At 40.1% G+C, this 23,612-nt stretch overlaps 1 protein-coding gene across 8 annotated transcripts in view; it reads left to right on the forward strand.

The window, feature by feature from the left end:
* Positions 1–23,612, forward strand: part of NIN (ninein) — a 63,758-nt gene that overhangs the window by 36,022 nt on the left and 4,124 nt on the right. For 4 of the 8 annotated variants that reach the window (XM_064659632.1, XM_064659636.1, XM_064659637.1 and 1 more), the window contains 15 exons: positions 193–314; positions 554–1,080; positions 1,808–3,802; positions 4,939–5,064; positions 5,875–5,944; positions 6,668–6,883; positions 7,234–7,347; positions 8,528–8,650; positions 9,175–9,288; positions 10,288–10,434; positions 11,215–11,397; positions 12,066–12,215; positions 12,525–12,623; positions 15,518–15,709; positions 23,065–23,178. In XM_064659632.1, coding sequence (XP_064515702.1) covers positions 193–314; positions 554–1,080; positions 1,808–3,802; positions 4,939–5,064; positions 5,875–5,944; positions 6,668–6,883; positions 7,234–7,347; positions 8,528–8,650; positions 9,175–9,288; positions 10,288–10,434; positions 11,215–11,397; positions 12,066–12,215; positions 12,525–12,623; positions 15,518–15,709; positions 23,065–23,178 — 4,292 coding nt within the window. Of the gene's footprint in view, positions 1–192; positions 315–553; positions 1,081–1,807; positions 3,803–4,938; positions 5,065–5,874; positions 5,945–6,667; positions 6,884–7,233; positions 7,348–8,527; positions 8,651–9,174; positions 9,289–10,287; positions 10,435–11,184; positions 11,398–12,065; positions 12,216–12,524; positions 12,624–13,723; positions 13,785–15,517; positions 15,710–20,702; positions 21,254–23,064; positions 23,179–23,612 lie in introns of those variants that run through there. The other 4 variants (XM_064659633.1, XM_064659638.1, XM_064659640.1 and 1 more) reach the window with 4 other exon arrangements.

Genomic DNA, 23,612 nt, shown 5'->3' on the forward strand with positions numbered 1-23,612 from the left:
ATATTTAAAGCCGAAATTAATATTTTCAGTCACTTTGTCTGTGTTTGTGATGGGAATTTGAGAGCTGCAAGTAGCTGCCTAAACAAATTTAAATTGATGAAATAATTCTGTTGAGAATTTTATGTATTTATATGTTATGTAATGTTTTTTATTCTAATATAAGTTATTACTATCTAATTTTCATTTCTAAAGGACTTGGTTCAGAAGACTGTAACCCACTAAATATGAGCATAGAGGCAGAAATGGCCATTGAGCAAATGAAGGAGCAACATCACAGGGATCTACATCACCTCAAACAGGAGCTTGAAGACACAGTAAGTGCTGGAATGAGATGGTTTTTAAGGTCCCTTTCCCACCCAAACCATTCTGGGATTCTGTGATCCCAGTAAGAAATAAAGCTTTGCGGGGGAAATCAATATAAGATGATGATGTGTAAATCAAAATGTTTAATAAAATGAACATATTAAAACTATGATATGGAAATATTGAGGAAGACATCTCCGTAGAATATTCTGTGGGAAATGAATGAGTCAACCCTGTTTTCCTTTTGCAGGTGAGCCACTATGAAAAGCAGCTGGACGAGACAAAAGCCCACTGGGAAAAGGAGCAAGAGGATATGAGGAAGAAGTACTCTGAAGAGATGAATGTCATGGAAAAGCAGATCACTGGCCTCAAAAATCAAATAGCAGAGCTGCAGGGAGAGGCAGCAGCGCTCAGGGAGCAGCAGGAAGAGCTCGACAGCAAACACAACGACGAGAAAAACAAGTTACAAGTGTGTTTTGAGGAGGAAAAAGCCAACCTGCAGGAACTGCTGAGGCAGGAGCACGAAGAGGATGTTAGGGCCAGACTGGAGCAGGTGAACGAGAAGTTCAGCCAGGAACGGGAAGAACTGATTCAAAACGGTGTCTGGGTGGAAGAGAAGATGAGAGTCCTGGTGCAGACGCTGCAGGAGGAGAAGGGAGAGCTGGAGCGCGGCTTCCACGAGCAGCTGAAGAGGCTGGCGGAGGTGCACGCCCTGGAGAAGGAGGAGCTGCAGCAGGAGCTGCTGAGGAAGCACGAGCAGGAGCTGGAGGAGGAGAGGTGAGTGTCTGGTGTGCTGAACCTCCGTGGCTTGGCGTGGTGTCCGAGCTGGGCCTAGTGCAGATGAACCCATGACACCTAATTCCAAGTGTTCTGACTGCTGTTCCCTGTTCTATTCCACAACACTGGGCTGCTCACCAGGGTTTTGTTTTTTTTTTTTTTCCTTCTGACCTTTCTCAAGCAGGTATTTATATTAATTTTTAGCTTGCCCAGAGGCAGCAATGGTGTTAAAGCATAACCAGGCGTGATTAACTTGAGCTCTGTTCAGGATCCCTGTGCTTTACAAATCCCTGCTTTGTCCTTCTAAAACATCTGGGTTTTCAGAGTTCTTGGCTGAAGAAAGAAAGGGATGGCTGGGAAATGGTTTTTTAGCCAACATCACGTGTCAAAAGCAACTAAAACCATCCTGGGGTGACGAGGGAGATGAGGATAAAAACATCTACCCCCACAAATCTGAGCACAGGAGCAGAAAGGGCACACACTGCCCATGAAACCTTTTCTGAGGACATTTCAGGAGTTGTTACACTCTTCCAAAGCTTTTCCTTTTTGAAGTTTCACCAAATTGCCTCAATTTTAATGTTAGCTCTCAGAAACACCCGTGCAATAGTATGAAACTCAGTGAAAAAGGGATTTTTTTTTTATTCCAGCTTGTTTTATTCAAAAAGCCATTTTGAATCTCTTTGAGGTAGCCCAGAGTTTAGTAATATTTTATATTGACCGTGTTTAGGAATAAAATGGCAAGTGACTATAACAGAAGAGCATCTCATGCACAAACTCAGTTTTCTGTGGACACACAAACGCTTGTGAACAGATATGAAGAAACTCTCCAAAGGCTGGAAGGACGTTACCAGCGGGAGCTGCGTGACCTCGCAGAGCAGCAAAGGGAGGAGAAATCCCAGTGGGAGTTTGAGAGGAATGAGATTGCTCAGGAGGTCGCTGAAGCCCACGAGCACCTGAAGGAGAGCCTGGCAAATGAAAAGGCTGTTTCTTCTGCCCTGTCCCAGGAGAGAGATCTCCTGGAGAAGAACTTCAAGGAAGAGGTGAACAAGCTGGTGTGCGAGAGGGAGCAGCTCGAGAAGGAGCTGCGAGACCTGAGGAGCGCTGCCGAGGACCAGGAGAAAAAGCTGAGGGGGAAGATAGCCCAGCTCCAAAACGACCATGAAAAAGAGCTTAAGGACAAAGATGAGTTAATATCCATGGTGGAGGAAAATGGGAAGCTGGTTAGGCAAAAGCTGGAGAGACTGGACAGTGAGTATAAGCAAGAGAAAGAGGAGCTCAACTCCAGACTTCTCACTCTGGAGAGTTTAAACAAAGACATTTGTGCAAGGGCAGAGACAGAAAAGGCAGAGATGAGTTTGGAAATCTCAGCCCTTCAAGGGAAAATACAGAAACTGCAGTGGGAGGCGCGTGGTTTTTCCGCCCTACGAAGCCATTACAGGGCCCTGGAGAGCGAGTACGCAAAAGCCAAGAGCAAAATTGCTTCTTGCCCTGGTACAGCACCTCTGGGGGACGATGCAGAAGTTCTCCAAAGCCTGCAGAAGGTGCACGAGCAGGCTGTGAAGGAGAATGTCAGGATGGCTGCCCAGATCCTCAGGCTGCAGCACCGGCTCCGAGCCGTGGAGCGGGAACGACCTCCCAGTCCCGGCTGCTCCGACTCCCTCTCAGAACCAGAGGGAATGGATCCCAGTTTTGAAGGGTTGCCCAGTGATTGTCAAGATGCAGAGAAGGGAATGGATTCAAATGTCCTTCCACCTTTGGAGGCTGACAGCACAGACCTGGAAGATCTGACGGAGGTGGATTCAGATTTGGAGGAAGGATGTGTGAAAGCCGGAGCGGGCGGCCACACACTCAAGGCACAGGGGTGTTGGATACAAGGAAGTGAAGCAGCTCTGGATGCTGATGGCAGTCAGGATTGTGACAGGAACCAAGAGCTGCTTTCTTGGGTGCCTCTGCTGCCAAAAAAGAGGGATCTCGAGAAAGTTCCCAGAGCAAAAATGCTACACAACGATGTTAGACTGCAGAAGGTTCCTCCACTAAATGACAGAATAGCTCCTAAAAATAAAGGGTTTGTTTCTGATGCTTTGAAGCTGCAGGTTGAGCTTGAAAAGGCTGAAGAACTGAGTGAAGCCTCTTCCCTGTTGGATCACACTCCTGGATCAACAAATGGTGACCTGAAGAGCGTTATAGCTCAGCTTCGGAAAAGGGTCGAAGAGTTGGAAGACAGATCCATGGCACAGGCTGAACTTCTGTCACTGCAGGAAGAAATTCAGGTGGAAAACGAGGAGCTGAAAGCTGAAATGATGCAGTTAATTGAAAGGAATAAAGTGCTAGAAGACAACCTGGAAAGGCTGAGAAGCCTTCGTTGCAAACGGGGAGAAAGCAAGCTGGAAAGCGTCGAGTTCAAGGAGGAAAACACGCAGCTCCTCCAAAACATCACAGAATTGGAAGATGTCCAAGAGCAAGACGTGGATTTGCACAGTGACACAAGAGGTGGGAAGCTGGAAGAACATCCCACAGCGTTCCCAGGTCAGCAAGACAATTCCCAGAGCGACGGCGTGGCGAGAGGGGCGTTGGTGGAAAATCCCGACCAGGAGGAGAAGGCGGCTGCTCCGGGCATCCCAAACTCCGTGTCCTTCCACGGCGAGGGCGAGGAGAGGAGCGTGGTGACACAGGGCTTGCAGAGCACGTGCACTGAGCTGCAGCAGAAGGTTGATATCCTGAGGTAACGTAGTCTTGCACCGACGTGCCGTAGCCACACTAACCCCGATCCCACCCACCGCTCCACACGCTGCACGGCTCCTGCATTAACCACTCTAGTCTAACTCTTGAGTAGCAAGCAGTGCCATGGACTCCTAACTCCTCTAATCCTGGATAAACCACCGCTGGAATAAAATAAATAAATAAATAAATGTGTGTGGCTTTCTCTCCCTGACCACGACCTAACCCGAGTGGTAAACCAGGAGCGACCTGCCAGCTGTCCTGTGGACGTAGTCACCATCACAGTGTGTAGTTTATAATACAGAAACCCCTGTATTTCCATGTCCAAAATCCATGGTAACACCTCCAGATTGCTTTTAGCTTTTACTAATATCACTTCACTCCGTTTGTTCCCTTCTAGTCCTGAGTGTTGCTCGGAATGCTGAAATTGCTCCTATTTTTCACAGTATTTCACTTAATACTGGAGAATTATGGTAATTTGAAATGCTAAAAGGGCTTCTGCTTTTCCTCAATATTTAAGTTAATACAAGAGAATTATAGTGGCTTTTTGTCCCCAGTTAGGTGTTTGATATGGTAAATACCATTATAACACAGAGAGTATCATAGGTTTTACCTACTTGTTTTTAACTGCTGTATTTCAGCAAAGAGAATTTTTTTTTTTTTTATGGATAAAGTGGCTACAAGTGGCTTAATTATTGTTCAGCACCAGCTTCCTGCAGGAAATTGTTCTTTCAGGTGTCGTAGTGTGGCTAAGTTATTTCTGTACAGTTGCCTGAGGACAGAAAAGGCACTTTCCAACAGTGCTGTTCCCAGAATTCTGAGCTCCAGTTGGGGAAACAGCTTGCTTTCCTGGCAACCTGCATATTGTGGAGTGAAACTATTTGTAACTTAAGGACTGAAAGATATAGAAGCTTTTTAGATTTTTAACTGTACAAGAACATGCCAAAAGAGCCCCTTTTTTTAACGAACTGGGGAGCGCTCTTACTAAAGAAACATGAAATATGAATATACTTATACATAAAACAAGCCAACTGTAGCTTTGCTTTGAAGCATTACAGGTATATCTCAGGCTTGGGGGGCTTTTTCCACCCTGGATTGTTACACAGGAACTGTTCTCACTGTCTCCTCCCTCTGCCCCAGATGCGAGGCCGAGAAGCTCCGGGAAGAAAACGCCGTCCTGAAAAACGAGGTGACTCTGTTAAACGAGGAAGGAAGCGCTTCCAGCCTGAAGCTGAGGGAGCTAAACGGATCCAGGGAAGAGATGAGGTGAGAATTCCGTGGGGCACGTGCCCAGGGGTGCCTTCAGGCTGTTGCTGCAGTACAGTGGGTTTATATCCCTTCTCTCCTTTGCGTGTGAGATATTCTACAAATCTGAAATGGGCTCGTTTCATGGTGCTCTTGGAAATCTCCAGCAGGTTGACAGGCTATTCCTCATCCTTTTCCCTGCCCATTCCTAGAAGCCAGGCTTAGCTGTAGGCATTGAGATGACCCAGTAACACACACAAGCACAGGACCTACTTAGGAACTGACCTGATGCAATTATTTGTGCTTCAGCAAAGGCAGGGAAAGGCACACGTGTGGCAGATTATTCCAGTCATTTGGTCTTGGATAAGTGCAGAACTTATTCTTCTCTTCTGGAAAAGACCTCCATGGGGCACCTTGAGGGTTGAATTCCTGCCAAACGTATGCAAAGCAGTGATGCTGAGCCAAAAAATAAATATCCAGAATTATCATTTTTGACGATGCTAAAAAACAGCCCATTCTTAAAATCATGGAATCATTAAGGCTGGAAAAGACCTCCAAGATCATCAAGTCCAACTATTAACCCAGCACTGCCAGATCCACCACTAAACCTTGTCCCCAAGTGCCACATCCATGTGTTTTTTGGACACTTCCAGGAATGGGAACTCCACCCCTTCCCTGGGCAGCCTGTGGCAGGGCTTGACAGCCCCTTCAGTGAAGGAATTTTTCCTGGTGTCCAACCCTGACACAACTTGAGGCTGTGTCCTCTTGTCCTATCTTAATTAATATATTCATAAGCGATTTTAATGTTAATGAGCTTTTGTTTTCCCTTAGGCAAAAGATAGAGGCTGTGAGGAAGGAGAAAGTGGCTGTACAGAAGATGGTTGAGAACCTGAAAAAGCAGGTGTGTGGTCAGAGCCCAGAACCTTCTCTCTAGAAACCATCACTGTATAAAAACTGTTCCTTGGATGGTCACAAAGGCGGCGGAAAACGACCATTTTATAAATTTAAACTTTGACAGCTGTTTTTATTACCTCCTTGGGGTTGATTTGAGGCTTGTTTGACCTGCTGAGAAGACAACAGCTGTAATTATCCAGCTCACAGAGGCTTGAGAGCCCTTTCCAAAGTCAACTTGGACAGTTTATTTCATAGAAATATAAAGTTTAAGTCTTTGTTTTGTAGTCTTTGTGGGTAATGCTTTGCAGTAGCCCATAGGAAATGGAGATGATGTGACTCAGCCTCTGCTTATTTCCCAGCTGGCTGGTTCTAGGAATGCTGCCAGCTGTTATCCATGTGATTGCTACTTTTATTTTAAGGGTGGTTTGTTATGCTGGCCAAAGTAGAAGGTTTAAGTAGCTTTTACATTCATGTATTGCTGAGGAAAATTCTTCTTAGAATAACCTACTAGGATAACCTTCAAAATCCACATCAGCATGGCAAAGGGAAGGAGGAACAGTGCTGTGCTGGGTGACTGATATAACTGGTCTAATTAAGGCCAATTAACTGGTCAGAGTCACTGTTGGAGTGACACTTGTCAGATCTTTAATCCCCTTAATAGAAAGGAAATATTAAAAACCTCCTTCCCAGTGGAAAATCAGTCATAGCTGACACTGCTGTCCCCACTCAGGTGGCAGATCTGAAGACCAGGAACCAACAGCTGGACTCTGAAAATACAGAACTGAGCCAGAGGAACTCCAAAAATCAGGCAGATGTGCAGGATCTCAATCAACAGCTGGCAAGGGTGCTCGAGCAAAAGGAGAGGGAAGAGGGAAAATGTACCCTGGAAGAATGGGAAAAGGAGAGACTGGTACTGAAACAGGAACTGGAAAACTCCAAAAGAAAGGTACAGGATTATACTGGGACAGTTGGACTTCCAGGTGCTATGGAATGGGCATCCCTGTCTTGGGATGTGTGGGGGGTTTCAGAGCTGAGCTTTGCTAAGTTCTGGCTTAAACATTCCTGTGTGGGGCAGGAAAGAAAGCCTGGCAGCAGCCAAAAGCCAGGAGGTAAAAACGTGCAGGTTGGCCTTGAAAACGATGCCAGGTATTTCCCTGCACCTTCCCAGCATGGCTGTTGTGTTCATCCAGTGCCATCCCAGCTCTAACCACTCTCACTGGCTGCAGCATCCTCTGCTTAGCCTTTGGTACCCTGTGAGTCTCCTGAACTGAAATCTGAGCCCTTTGCTTTTTGCAGTCCTCAAATCTGGTGTCGTCCCTGGAGGTGGAGGTGTCAAAGATGAAGGTTCAAGCTCATCTAATGGAGCAGGAGAACCACATCCTCAAGCAGGAGCTGGAGAAGACAAAACAGGTATGACATCCTATTGCCTGGAGAAGCTGTGGCTGCCCCATCCCTGGAAGTGCTGGACAGGTTGGAGCAACCTGGGCTAGTGGAAGGTGTCCCTGCCCATGGCAGGGGGTGGAATGAAATGGTCTTTAAGATCCCTTCCAACTCAAACCATTTTGTGATTCCATTTGAGTGCTGTCAGATAATTCTCACCATCTTTTAATGTATTCTGGGTTGAGAAAAGTTTAATTTCTTTTAACTTCTTTAAAGAAAGGTCATAAAAGTAAGGGAATGTAACTCCTCTTGAAACAGTCTCTGTTTCAAGTGAGGTTGGGCTCACTTAGACTTTGCCAAAAATCTTTTGGCAGTGGTGGATCTACAGGGAGAAGCTTTGGTAAGCACAGAGATTTAAAGCTCTAATCAAGGAATAGACAGGGCAAATGGGATCCACAGGAGAACATTTCTCTGTGTAATTGGTGATACCCATATAGCTCCATTTAAGGGCTGAGCTCTTCCAGCATGTCCTCTCAGAGAGAATTCCTGTTGCTAAATCCATCTGGAGATACGGGTGGAGATAATTTCCTGGAGGGCTCAGTTATCTCCTGTATAAACACAGTTCAACTGGCTGTAAATATATGCTAATAAACACAGATAATGAAGGCTACAAATGAGTCACCTCCCTGATCAGGGCTCCACAAAGTCATTTTCTGTGCAAACCACTCATTTGAGACACCCAATGCTCAGGGTTGATAATGGTCTTAAAAAGCAAAAGCAGCTGAGGCCTGTTCAGTAATGAGTGAGTTGTGGCTGGATGTAATTAGAGGCAGGAGATGGAGTGAGGAAAGGCAGGAGAGCCTGGGAGAAGGCAGAGTGCTCAGTTGGGGAAAGGATCAGAAGTCAGCAGTACAGTGGTTTTCCCTCCACGTATTTTCACACATGTCTATTTAGATTAAATATTAGGGAGAAATTCCTCCCTGGGAGGGTGGGGAGGCCCTGGCACAGGTTGCCCAGAGAAGCTGTGGCTGCCCCTGGATCCCTGGAAGTGTCCAAGGCCAGGTTGGACAGGGCTTGGAGCAACCTGGGATAGTTGAGGATGAACCTTTAAAGATCCCTTCCAACCCAAACCATTCCATGATCCCACGACTTGCTTGCCAACTTCTGCAGCAGCACAGAAACACAACTGTGAGGGGTTTGCTTTCCACAGCTGCCCAGATGCCCTGATCTCTCTGAGCTCCAAAACGAAGTTTCGAGCTTAATTACGAAAAATGAAAAGCTGCAGAAGGAGAAAGAAGCCCTGAGCGAGGAACTGAACAGATGTATTGATAAGGTAAGAAAGAACTGCAGATCCACATCACTTAAAATTCTTGTGTCGTTATCTGTATCACCACAACCTGTAAAACTACTTTGGATCTCTTGTTTTTCCTTACCCTCAAGCCAGATAAAGGCTGAATTGCCTGATTTTTTTTTTTGATTTTTGATTTTTTTTTTCCTAGCTGGTCTGAGAGAGGAAATCTTAAATTCTGGAGCACAGCTTTACTGTAATTTGATTATGTAGAAAATTCCAAACGTTGCAGCAAAGAGAGGCCTGGGTATAAATACTGCAGCAGGACAAGGAAGACAGTGTTCTTGGACTTTTATTGCAGCTTTAACATGCTGTAACTCTGAACTTGGGCAGAGTAACTCATGTGCACACTGTAAATAATGATCCCGTTGTGTGGAAATTCAGGCTGGGAGCTGAGAGGGTTTTTTTTTTTCTGCTTTCTTTGTGTGGCTGTAACTCCCTCTGGGTTAACCCTCAAACTGAGTTAGAGAAAATCCTGAGTGAGGCTTCCCTGTGTAATCTCATTGCAGGTAGCTCAAGTCAGCTGCTTAGAGAGTGCAATTAGCAGCTTGAAGCAGGAGCAGAAATCCTGGGAACAGCAGAGTCAGGCACTGAAAGCACAGCTCACCATCTCACAGGAAAAGGTACAAAATAGTGATTTGTTTGTTTGTTATAACCCTAGATAAAAAGCATTTTGATCATCTCTCGTGGTGCTTTCTTTCCCTAAAACCCCCTTCTGATGTGTGCAAAGATGTGGTGCAGCTGAGAGTGGCTGCTTTGATGGGCTTTCAGAGTGATGTTCTTAAAGGACAAGAGGAAACTTCTAAATGGAACAAGAGACTTTTTCCTCCCCCCCCCCCCAAAAAAGTGATGCTGTTTTGCACCCACAGCCAAGTTACTTTTGCCAATTCACTCTGCCTGGTTGTTCCTAAAATACTGCAGAAACTTTGCTCCTGCTCTCCTGGTGCAGGAGAGGGGTGTGAGCATCTGGGCTGCTTGGCTGAGCACTCTCCTTGGCCATGGGCTGCCAGGAGGAATAAATAATTCAAGGGAAATCATCTCTTCCAGCACGTCCCAGCAAATGTTCAGGGCTGGAAGGTGTCTCTGTTGAATGCAGCCTTGTGTCTGTATTCAAGGTGGATGGCTGCTAACTTGGAACAGGAAGTTGGAAAATCATTTGGAATTATAGAGTTGTAAGGTTGGAAAAGCCCTCTAAGATCAAGTCCAACCATTCCCCAGCACTACCAGGGCCACCACTGACCCACATCCCCAAGTGCCACATCCACAGGGCTTTTAAATCCCTCCAGGGGTGGGGACTCCACCACTGCCCTGGGCAGCTGTGCCAGGGCTGGACAACCCTTTCCACGAAGAAATTTTCCCTAATATCCACTCTAAACCTCCCCTGGTGCAACTTGAAGCCATTTTCCTCTTGTCCACTTGTTCCCTGGGAACAGAACCTGACCCCCCCACCTGGCTCCACCCTCCTGTCAGGGAATTGGAGAGAGAAACTCAATTTACCATTTTCAGGGGGGGTTATCAGCGTTGTACCTTCACTCCTTCCATCAGAGATCCTAAACACATGTGGCACCTGGTCCACAGACAGGAAATCTTGGTCCAGCAAAGCTGATTCCTGCTTGTTACAGGTTCAGAGCCTTGATGAAACGCTGCAGAGCACCAACCTCCAAGTGTCCCGACTGAAATCCGACTTACAGGTGACGCAGCAGGAGAAGGAAACTCTGAAACAAGAGGTGGTGTCGCTGCACAAGCAACTGCAGAGCACCAGTGAAAAGGTAAAGGGCTTCAGGGGCCTCAAAAGATAGCTTTAATTGTTGTGTATTGTATATAATGTGCGGATTTTAAACTGATTTTTAGAAAACTTTATTATTTTAAGCGTCGACTGTAAAGGTCAATCCATCTGAGTTTTCATCCTTCCCTGAAAGAAACCTTTTGCCAAACCCAATTCTATGAATAATGCATGAATTTGCACCTATCAACTATAAAAATTAACAAACTAATTGACTGAGGATCTAATTTCCAGTCCAACTTAGTTTTGAAAGGTAGAGAATTATGCCAGCCTCTCTGAACTAATGAGGATTTGTAACTGGAGGAGGCTGTAGACAGCAGTCTTGGGATTGATATTATGGGTTCAGTTAGTAATTTGGCTTGTTTGCCCTGTAATTAAGGAATATTTGATGTCCACATGGAAAAGAGGCTGTTTCAGAATGGTACAACAGGAACTAAATTACAGCTATTACTGACTAATATATAATACTGAGTCCTATTTTGCTCTAAACAGAGCACAAATTGCCTTTTTTTTTATTTTTGTGGTGTTGAACTCTGTGCACTTGTTCTGCACTCAGTTATTATCCATGATTTTAGTGGAGGGAAGCACTTGGGCTTTGCACATTGGGTTTCTTAGGAGGGAAAACAGTGTGTAGGCTGGGAGGAAAACGGGAATCCTGCGACTTTAGAGTCTGCAGGTACCAAAAGTCCACGTAAAACCCACCTGAATAGAGGAAATATCTGCTTCTTTGTTTAAGGCCTAACCCTGCAATTCTGTCTGTCTTAAGAATCGGGTTCTGGAAGGGGCTGTGCCTTCCCCAGGGCTGCAGGACCAGCAGGGGCCAATGCACTGGGATGGAGTGGAGCAGCTGACGGATCATCGGGAGCAGAGCCTGCTCAGGCAGGAGAATGAGAGGCTGCAGAGGGAAGTGCAGAGCACTAAAACAGACCTGGCTCACTCCAGGGAGAAGGTAACCGGAGCAAGGGGACGGATCACAGGAGGGCTGGGGCTGGGAGGAAGCTCTGCAGGTCATCCAGTCCAACCCCCTGTTCGAGCAATCCCTGCACAGGATCACATCCAGGCAGGTTTTGAATATCTCCAGAGGTGGAGACTCCACAGCACCCTTTGGATATTTCTCTTCTTTAAAAGAAAATCCCGTTAATTCTTCTCCCGTTAATTCTCTGGTCCAACTTCCAGTTAACACCCTTTCATTTTTTTCTTTTAAAAAAAAAGATTCTTAATATTCCCAGCATTCTTCCTGTGCAGTTTCTTGGCTCACAGTAATAGGCAGATTATGAGGAGGAGGAAGGGAGGGAAGGGAAGAGAAAGGGAAAGGAGGACAAGATGCTCAAAGCTAAAATGTCAAAAGTACCCCAGATTTGCCCAGAGAAGCTGTGGCTGCCCCTGGATCCCTGGAAGTGTCCAAGGCCAGGTTGGAGCAACCTGAGCTAGTGGAAGGTGTCCCTGCCCATGGCAGAGGGTTGGAATGAGCTGGGCTTTAAGGTCCCTTCCAACCCAATCATTCTGGGACTCTGTGAATCTAAAATCAATTGCTGCTCAGTACTGTAGATGAAGTAGATGCAAATAGATTTTTTTGGATCACCTGCAACATCTTTCCACATTTGCTCTTGCCTTTAGATCCGACAGCTGGAATCTACAATCCTTTCCCTAAAGCACCAAAAGCATCAAAGCCAGTCAGGCATTGTCAAAGCCATAGAGCAGGAGAAACTGAGCCTGAAGAGAGAGTGTGAGCAGCTGCAGAAGGAGTTGTCATCTGCAAACAGGAAGGTTAGTTTTGGGTGGTGAAGTGACAAGCTGTAACTTCGTTCTTTTCCTCCCAGTTTTGTGCTTTTTGTCTCTCTTAAAAAAAAAACAAACCCTGTCCCAAGGAGCTGACTGTGCCCTGTGCATCTGCAGGGTGAGATTCACTTGTGGAAAAGCATGACATTTGTCCAGACAGTCCTGGTTTTTTAGTCTTGAATTGTCTTTATATTTAATGGCTCATGACTTGAGTATTGGGGAGAAAAAATTAAAAAAAAACCCAGATAAAATAACCAACTGCTATTTTTCTAAGGAAACTTCTCTTGTCTCTGGTAGATCAGTCAGATGAATTCTCTGGAACGTGAACTGGAAACCAGCTCAGAAAATGAAGGGCTAAGGAAAAAGCAAGTCAAGCTGGATGATCAGTTAATGGAGGTACTTCTCAATCAGTGTTGACTGTGGGGCTTTATCCCTGTCTCACTCTGCCTGGGGATTTGTTTTAAAACAGCTTCTAGATGTGTAGGAACAGAGAAAACAGATTGAAACTGGAAGAACTAATCTCTCCTAATATTTAACTTCATCTTTCATGACCAAGATGTGAGTGTGACAAATGTTGTGGCTCATCATAATTCACATAAGGCTTCAGATGTAAAAGCAAATAGCAAAGAAACTTGTTTCTGTGCTTTTGAGGCAAGGCAAACACTTCCCTCTTCCTTCCTAAAACTTGTCACCTCAGATTTCCTGACTAATGTTTGTGTGATGCTGCTCTTAATGTGGAAACCTGTTCTTATTTACTGTGGGAGTGATTTGCTGAATTTAAGCCTTGTTATATTATTGTGATAAATCAGCAATTTATACATTTAATTGTTGTTTCCACTCATGCCTTGAAATTTTCAGTTGAGATTCTTCCAAAGGCTGCAAATTATGCTGGATATTAAAACTGTATAACTGTGAGGAATCCTTGGAATGGGCAGAGCTTAACTGTGTTTAGTGTGAGCCTTAAGGTCAGCCCAGACCTCTGAGTTGTCTCTCAGTTGATGTCCTGGCTTTGAGTTTATAACATAACATTAAAAAAAAAAAAAAAAGAAAATTACAATTTTGGCTTTTGCTGTAAATCAAAGCATCTTCCAGATGAGGCTTTTACAACACTTTATTAAAAGACTTCATGTTTTTCATCAAGGCAGCAAGTAGGAAACATTATGCTGAATATACGATGTAATTGGTTATAAAACTGTGAAAACTTGATTAGTGAGTACGAGATTTTGACAAGTTAATGAAAAGACTGTTTATATTCCCTGTGCTTTTATTTATATAGCCTTAATTAAGCTTTGGGAAAATGCCAAGCACTGTTAAACCCTTCAGTATAAGCACCAAGCAGGGAATTGAGTTTTCTGCTTAAAATGTGTATTTCAAGCACGTGGGATTTTGTTCCTCCTCTTAATGTTTTCCAGGCAGGTGTGTGTATGTAACATTTTGTGCCTTCTAACTCTCTCTTTTGTGCCTGTTCTCCTTTTGTTCATGGCTAACCTGGCTAGAACTCAGTGGTTGGAAGTAGCAGAGAAGGGTGCAGTTCTCTTTCTGAAATAGTGTGCGAAGGTAGAGCAACGATTTTTGATGTACTGCCACAGCATGGAGAAAACATTTCTTTTTTTTCTTTTTTTTAATGGGTTTTTCCTTTTATCCCATGCATCTTTTTAAATAAAGGAGCCACTATTCATTTCAATGTTGATTTTTCACTTGGGCTGTCTGTGCAATTTGATTCTGTGCCTCCAGAAGCTGAAAATTCCTAAAGGCACTGCCTGAAAAATGGAGAGAAATAACCCAACTGAAGTAAAAAACAGTTAAATTTGAAAGTGGAAAAAATGAAAAGTGGCTGCCTACTAACCCATTGACTGTGAGGTTTGAAGGTGTTTGCATACTTACCTCTGGTACTTGCATGCTTTTCCACCAGACTGTCCAGTGTATCCCTAAATTAACTGCTCTGTGATCCCACTTGGCATCATCCCAATAGTTTAGCAAGTTCATTATTGCTCCATTTTTTATTTTCCCCCCACAGATAAACACAGCAGGACTATATTGTTTTCATTATTGTTTCCCTGGTATTTGTTTTTTAAGATGCTGTTAACACTGATTGACTGTTTCTTCATTAGATGCTCGTGTGCTTCACAGCAGGGCAGGAACCCCTAAAGAAATTCCACAAAAAGCTCATTATTTTCACTCTTTGTATTGTCAGGAGAAGAACAGCTCCTTTCCATACAAGTTGATTCAAGACAACCACCCCCCCAGATAACTTAAAAATACAAATAGTTTTATTTTAAAGTACCTATAAACCTATTTTCTGTTTACCTGGGCCAGCAGAGATCTAGAGGTGGTAACAGAAGAGCTGCACCATTGTAAAATATAGTTATAGATGAACTCAACCATTGAAATATGACTCCAAATTGAGGCTTAATTTTACCATGAGTGAAAGGAAATTAAAACCACTTGTGAAAGGGAAATTAAAACTACTAAGATAATCTTATACACCTTTTCCTAAGGGAACAGAGTAATGGTTTTGGGACAACAAGTGAGAATTTATCAGCTGGGGAAGAAATTATTGATGTTATACAAATTCAAGCTGAAACATCAGTTATTTTTACTGTGCAGGTCTGGAATTCTTTAGTATTATAAACTCTTACAACTGTGAGTTACTTACCTGGGTTTTACTTTAGTCTGAAAAAAAAAAAAATCTAAATTATTTCCTGTGGAGAATTATTATTATTTCCTTAGCTCTCAATACTTCTACAGTTAGTAGTGAACATATGGAAAGATCCATAGGGGTTTAAATATTGAATTTTGAATTTAATGGAATCAAAAGTCATCATAAATGGCCCTGAAAATTTGTTGTGCTTGGAGAATATTCTCTCTCCATCCTAAATTTAAGACTAGAAACAACCAGCACAACTTCAGTGCTTTTATTTGTAAACAAGGTGCTATTTTTAGAAGAGCTGCTGAGATGGAGGTTAAAATAAAAATGGAAAATTAAGGAGGACTAAATTAAAGCTCACCTAAACTAAACCTTGACAGGTTTCACCAGAAATTCGGTGGATTTATCGTTCAGGTCTGAAATGGTGGATCAAAGCTCAAATTCCCTTAGAGCTGCATGTAGCTGCATCTTTTTTTTCCCCTTGGAAAAAAGTTGTCTGTGGAGCTTCTCTTGCTGAGTTCAGGCTTGTTTCTGCTGCCCACAAGAAATCTGAGAAGCAGCCCGATGTCTGGAGCGTCGCTGGAAGGTCCCGCCGTGCCCACGGGGGATTTATGGTTGGTTTTTATTTTCCCCTCTTCTCCAGATGCTCCACTCCAGCTCCAGCGGGATGCGTAGCCAGAGCCCGCATTCCTGGGAGCTCCAGCAGCAAGGCTGTGCCGTGGTGCCCAAGGAACAGTTCCTGCAGCTCCAACACCAGCTACTCCAGGCAGAGAGGAGGAGTCAACGTCTTCAGGAAGAGCTCGAGAGCCGACCCTCGGACACGAACGTGCAGCAGGTAAAGCAAAGCTCCCGTTGATCCAGGGCTTTCAGCTTTTAAAGGATAACCCACTTGTCTTGGGTTTTTCTTTTTCCTCCCCCCGATTCTGAGATCCCTTCTCCGTTTATGCCAGTTCAAAAGTGAAAATGAGAACTCATTCCACCCAAAGTCTGTACAAAGGGAGGTTGTTTGGGATCTTTAGCCCGAGCCACAGCTTAGTTCTGAAGTGCTCTCCATCTTTTTGGAACCCAAACCACTCCCACCCACGTTCAACTGGCTTTTCTCCTTCTGATCCTTCTGTGTTTTGTAGGGTTTTTTTGTTTATTTAATGTCCATGTCTGGAACTGTTATTTTTAACAATACACCACACCAGATCCATCCCATAAAATCCCAGTTTGGGCTGGTTGTGTCACCTGGAATTCTGTCAGTTGTAACAAAGCAGAATACAAACAAATGAATCCTTTCTTTATAAGGTCAAATCTTCATGATTTGCCCATAAAACAAGACATTTGTTTGGAGAATGTTGTTAATGTTACAGAGAAACTTCCATGTTGGCATTTCTGAGGAAAACCAATTCCAAGGAACATTAATTACATCCACTGCCCACACTGGGCACAGTTACTTTTAGTGGTATTTTGATTTTTATTTTTTTTTTTAGCTTGCAAAACTATTATAGTTTTTATTGTTGAATTATTTATTATAATTGAACTATAGGCAACAGATAGAAAAGTTTGCATCTCCCATATAAAAATTAAGCTTTGGACTGAGCTTGCTAAATTATCCTTTTTTTTCAAAGAGTTAATGAATTTCTAAATCTCTAAAGCTTTGGCTCAGGCCATAGGTCTTAAAATAATATTATAACTCCATCTTAAAATAATATTACAGCTTTATCTCATTGGAAAAGATAAAGCTCTAAATAACTTAGATGAAATACTAAATATTTGTATTAGATTGGATGTATTTAGATTAGATATTTATCTAGATTAGATTTATATTTAGATTAGATTAGTAGGTTAATTGGATAAAATACTGTTAACTGTTTATTAATCTGTTAGGAAAAAAAAAACAAAACTCTTACATTTTAAACTCAGGTTGTTGTTACAGTTTAAAAAATAATAATAAGACCAAGAGTTTGAAGCTCAAAAATCTCTGAACATGGTAAATAGGGTATTCCTGGAAAAAAAGGTATTTTGGAGACAATATATGCAGTAAACAGTCCTCAAAGTTTCCAAAATGTGGAGTGAAAGTTCTTTTTAAAGAAAGGCATAAGATCAAAATGTCCCTTCGATAAAGGAACATAAAAAGAAACAATATAGAGATAAATAGGAATAAATTGACTGTAATCTTATGTCCTTTTCAGAGGTGCTGATGGACCTGGTCCCATCCCACAGAGAGTGGAACATGCAGTTTAATTTAGGAATCAATAAAAGCCATATTTTAGCAGTGGCAGCTGCAGATGAATGTGCTGGTGTGGCATTAGGAGTGATGACTCTGTGATTTTTTTTGCTTTTGCAGAAACAATCTGCAAACCAGTCACATCCTGGAACTTGGAGTTCCAGAGAGAAATCCACTTCTGCCTTTCCTGGAAAAGCTTTAATTCTGGAAAGCTCCATGAATTTAAAAATACTTGCAGAGAGGCTTTGCAAATATTTGCTGTCAGTGCACTAATACACTTAATTCCTCAATTTTTTTTCTTTTTGTTTTATAGTAAATGGCTATTCTGGTTCCTAACATTTCCTACAGGTTTTTTTTCTAGCTTTGCTAGAAAAGTTTCTATATTACTGTTAAAAACATGCACTCTACAGTTATAAAAAAGGCCAAAAAATCGTTTTTGTTTGTCTGAACTTCACCATTTCTGTGAGCACCTCCTGCTTTAATTCTCACTGCTGACTTTTCTTCTCCATCCTGATTGCCAGGCTTAACATTCAGTTGAGTTTATGTCCATTTTAATGTCCCCTTCAGCACCTTGAAAAACTTGCATCCTAATCCCTCTCCACCAGTGAGTACAGGGTCAGGTCATCTCCCTGCTTTCTGTGTAAAATTTTTTGCTGCTGCTTTGCATTTTGCAGCCTCCTTAGATCCTGAGGTATCCAAAGTTACCCCCACCCACCCCCCCTTTTTTTTTTTTTTTTAGTGGAATTATTTTGTGTTTATCCTGCTCTGCAGTTCTCATTGCTTTTTGATTGTGGTGGTCTGTGTTCTCATTCATTTTACTGTCACTCCTGAGATATTTTCCCCCAAAGGCTGCTGTCATATGTTGAAATTTCACTAAATTAAATTAAATTATTACTCCTGAGCTGTTTTTTACTGTGTTGACCTCTCTGGACTCTTCTGAATTCCCGGTGACTGTTCCTGCTGTGTCTGATGCTGTAATTTTATTTTTTTTCTTGCCTCACATTCCTTGCTCAAAAACTACATTTGGGAGCCTGTTAATGACCCAATATTTCCCAAAGTTCTCTTAGAACCAACCAATATTTTTGTTCAGGGTACTTAGAGCTGCTCAACTTCCCCTTTTTCAGGTCTTTATTTCAAATTTCACAGAATCACATGTTGAAGGGACCCACAAGGCCCCTGAGCAGCTGCTTGTTCACTCTGAGGGCAAGACTTAAAATTAGGTTTAAAATAGAAATGTAAGGTTTTTAAAGGTCAGTTGGGCTACATTTTTTTCACAAATGTTGTTTGGCAACCTTGTGAGATTTCTTTTATATATGTACACACTCATATAATGTATGAGGAGATGAGATTTGATTTATATATATGTATATATATATATAAAAATGTATTATATAGATTTTATATATAAGAAATGTATTATATTGGTTTAATAGATATAAAACTATATGGAACTTATAGATATAAAATGTATTTTGCTTTATATCTATAAAATGTAGTATATATTTTATATCTACTGCATTTTATTGCTGTATATATTTTTATATAAAGTGTATGAGATATATAAGGTATGATAAATATATATAAGGTATGATAAATATATATAAGGTATGATAAATATATATAAGGTATGAGATACATATATATAAAGTAGAGTACATTATATATATATAAAGTAGGGTATATTAGATATATATATATAAAGTAGGGTATATTATATATATATAAAGTAGAGTATATTATACATATATATATATATAAAGTAGGGTCTATTATACATATATATATATAAAGTAGGGTATATTATACATATATATATATATAAAGTAGGGTATATTATACATATATATATATAAAGTAGGGTATATTATACATATATATATATATAAAAGTAGGGTATATTATACATATATATATAAAGTAGGGTATATTATACATATATATATAAAGCAGGGTATGTTATACATATATATATAAAGTAGGGTATACTATACATAGATATATATAAAGTAGGGTATATTATACATAGATATATATAAAGTAGGGTATATTATACATATATATATAAAGTAGGGTATATTATACATATATATATATAAAAGTAGGGTATATTATACATAGATATATATAAAGTAGGGTATATTATACATAGATATATAAAGCAGGGTATGTTATACATATATATATAAAGTAGGGTATACTATACATAGATATATATAAAGTAGGGTATAGTATACATATATATATAAAAGTAGGGTATATTATACATATATATATATAAAGTAGGGTATATTATACATATATATATATATTTATATAAAGTAGGGTATATTATACATATATATATATATTTATATAAAGTAGGGTATATTATACATATATATATATAAAGTAGGGTATATTATACATATATATATTTATATAAAGTAGGGTATATTATACATATATATATATAAAGTAGGGTATACTATACATAGATATATATAAAGTAGGGTATATTATACATAGATATATATAAAGTAGGGTATATTATACATATATATATAAAGTAGGGTATATTATACATATATATATATAAAAGTAGGGTATATTATACATAGATATATATAAAGTAGGGTATATTATACATAGATATATAAAGCAGGGTATGTTATACATATATATATAAAGTAGGGTATACTATACATAGATATATATAAAGTAGGGTATAGTATACATATATATATAAAAGTAGGGTATATTATACATATATATATATAAAGTAGGGTATATTATACATATATATATATATTTATATAAAGTAGGGTATATTATACATATATATATATAAAGTAGGGTATATTATACATATATATATTTATATAAAGTAGGGTATATTATACATATATATATATAAAGTAGGGTATATTATACATATATATATATATTTATATAAAGTAGGGTATATTATACATATATATATATAAAGTAGGGTATATTATACATATATATATTTATATAAAGTAGGGTATATTATACATATATATATATAAAGTAGGGTATATTATACATATATATATATAAAGTAGGGTATATTATACATATATATATATAAAGTAGGGTATATTATACATATATATATATATAAAAAGTAGGATATATTATACATATATATATATATAAAGTAGGATATATTATACATATATATAAAGTAGGATATATTTTTATATATATATAAAATGTAGGGTATATTATATAGAGATCATATATGAGATTTTATGTATATATATATGGTGGCAAATAATTTCCTGTGAGAAACTTTGCTTTGCTCATTGCAATTAATCACCGCCACCCACCTTTTAAAAAACCCTGGATGAGCCATTTCAAGAGCCCCTAAACCTAGAAAATGCCCCCTGAACCTCCCAGCTGGGTCTTGGGGTGCTAACACTCATATTTAGAGTAATTAAAATACCTGATATTCTGCATGTTCCTTCTCTGTTTGTGTGGTTTTGTTTGTCCTGCGTTGCTTGCTTGATTTTTTTTTTTTTGTTTTGCTTGAAATATACTTATTTATTGTGCAGAAATCAAAAAAAAAATGTGGATATCAGGGTGAAGTATCCCCCTTCCCTTCTTTCTCTAGGCCTTGCTACCGGAGCAGCGAGCAGTGCATGCAGATTCCTACCGGAGGATCGGGCACCTCTGACAGCTTGGGCTGCTTTATGATCCCTTTCCATGATAAACACACACACACACAAAAAAAAAACACCATGAACTGGCATAAGCTGAGAAACTTGAGGATCAAATTATTCTGTGCTTTTTTTTTTTTTCCTTAAAAAAAAAAAAAAAAGCTATATTATAAAAAAAAAAAGAGTCTCCACAGTATTATTATTTTTTTTCTCCCTCCTATTTATTTGTCTAGAAGCTATTCTGTGAAAGCTCGGAAAAACCAGCTTATTTTTTTTTTAATTTGTCACACAAATGCTTTTTATTTATGTTATTTAAAATGTGCAGCGTGTTCAGCGAGGAAAGAGCCTATTTTTCCCAAATGCTACTAATTTTATATGAGATTTGAAGAAAAATCTGGGGGTATTTATACTGCATTTTTGTATAAGATGTATAAACTTTTTAACAGGGGAAGATGACTTTTTTTTTTTTTTTTGGATGTAAATGAAAAATAAAATTTTTTTTAAACACGACGTCTCTTGTCTTCGTAGCATCAATAATTTCAACTTCCTGAACAAGAATTAACACATTTTAGATGAAATGTTTGTCTTTGAGGATTGTCACACCGGGATTTCTGGGGGGGAGATTTGTAGTGGGGATGTTTTTAAGCACAGATAGTCAGCTTTTCTTTAGCAGATGTACCTATAAATTTAAAGTAAAGAATTTCCATAGTACCTGGACATATTCTGTGTGGCCTTAAGGTAAAAGGGCAGTGCCAGAAAAGGGAAAACTATTTACACACTCATTTCTTGGATAACATTCCTTAGTAGTCTTTATTTTGTCTCAAATTGCTTGATTAAATTAGGATTTTAATGCTTTAATAGGTCTGCAAAACACCTCTTCCAGGTCTATGATTTTCTAGTTGATAGCCACGAACTATTTCATGGTTGACAAAAGGTCTTCTTGCTCCTGTTTTTAATGATCTTAAAGCTACTGCTTGAGCTGTTTTTTTTTTTTTCCCATTAAACATGGAATAATATAAAGTGAGAACATTCTCAAGTCCACTTTGAGCCAAAAAATAGGGATCATAGATATTGAGACCACTATAATTCTTTATTTCCACGTAACTACTCACTCAAGGCTCCTGCAACCATTAAGAAGTGGGATAATGAGCCAGGGTTTTGAATTCCAATCAAATTACAAGGGATAACTCATGATAACTTGCCTAGAAAATCCTTTAAGGTCCTGCTTATTTTTTTAATCTAGAAAAATATCCACTCCAGCCACACTGTGAAACTGTTTTCTGTATGACTCCAGTGTAACTTTTTTCACAAAAATGAATTATCATGGAACCCCATACACAGATTTAAAGAGTTTTGGGTGTCACAGCAAATCAAATGTTGAGGGGGCTTCAATCAACCCCCCAGAGGGATCTGGGGGCTTAGATGAGGAGTTACCCACCTGAAACATTCCTCCCTCAGTTTTTCATTTATCTTCCCCCCTGTGATGGTTTTGGGTTTGAAGGTGTTTGCGTTTGGGGAGGTCGGTGCTTTCTCAGAGTTGATCTTCCCAGATTAATTCCTAGAAAATTCGAGTAAAAAAAACTGGCATTAAAATAAAGACTCCATGTCTAAAGTTCCCAAATACAAGAAAGCTTGTTTGTAACTCCTGCTGTTTCTCATTTATTTGGGAAAACCTCACTCAAGTGCTGGTGTAACTCCCATGGCACAGCTACTCTGCTTTTAATTAGACTGTCACCCCACTGAAGAAAAAGAGGAAAACCTGGTTAGGGCTAATGTATGGAAACATTATTTATCAACAATTAATTGAAAAAGACATAAAAGACATAAAAATATGCTACGTTTTAATCATATTACTCAATTTCAAGGAGTCTTTGGAGTGGGAGAGTTACACTTTCAGATGTGCCCTTATGACTTTAATTATTTCCTAAAACTATTAAGGTTTTGCTTGGCATTTTGTTTCCCACATTCAACAGAACTTCGGCAGCACTGAAGAACAAGAAAAGTAAATGATCCAGATCTGACTCTCGGGGTTGAGACTGAATTTTGTATCAGTTTTTCTTAGATCTGGTAATTCCAAGTGTAACTTTGGCTTGGAAAACAAGTGCAATGCTGCAGATGTCCTTTAAGTGTTGCCATAGCACTTTTCTTCCATGAAGGATTTATTCTTTTTTTTTTTTTATTTATTAATTTTGACTCCAAAACACTCAGAAGTCTGGAGTGTCAGGTATTTTCTTACATAAAAACAAGGGGGAAAAAAATAGTCTGGTGAATGAGAACTGATTTTGAACTGATTGTCACATAAATGTTGCTTTCCAGGGGGGTCACGAGCAGCTTTTAAAAATGATGGAAGAGCGTATGATGGATGTTGAACAGAAACTAAGGCTTGTGAAGAGGCTTCTCCAAGATAAAGTCAATCAGCTGAAAGAACAAGTGAGTATTCCTCGTCTTCCTCAAGTCATCCTCATTCCTTCTGGAAACAGCCAAGAGGGCAAAAGCTGCCAAGTCATTGCTTAGAGTGAAGTTTGGAGTGATTTTTGTTTTAATGCTTTTGAGCCCAAAAAATCCTAAAACTCCAAATTAGGAGTTTGGGAGTCTGCCACTCAATGATTTCCTAACTCAGGAAACAAATTCCAGCCAAGGATCCCTAACTGGAAAAGTTTGCTTAAAAAAGGAGGAAAAAGAACTTGATGAAGAGTTCAGAGAGGATTATTGTACAATTACTGGTTTCTTTGATGCCTCCTGCTCCAAATACACCTTGTTTGGTGTGGGGTTGGGGGGTTTTGGTTTTTGGAAGTGTCTCTGTGGGATCACCGGGCTTGTGGTTTCTCTTGAACCTGGATTTATCTGTGGAGGACAAATGTTAT

The sequence above is a fragment of the Pseudopipra pipra genome, chromosome 6 (assembly GCF_036250125.1).
Source record: "Pseudopipra pipra isolate bDixPip1 chromosome 6, bDixPip1.hap1, whole genome shotgun sequence".
NCBI lineage: Eukaryota > Metazoa > Chordata > Aves > Passeriformes > Pipridae > Pseudopipra > Pseudopipra pipra.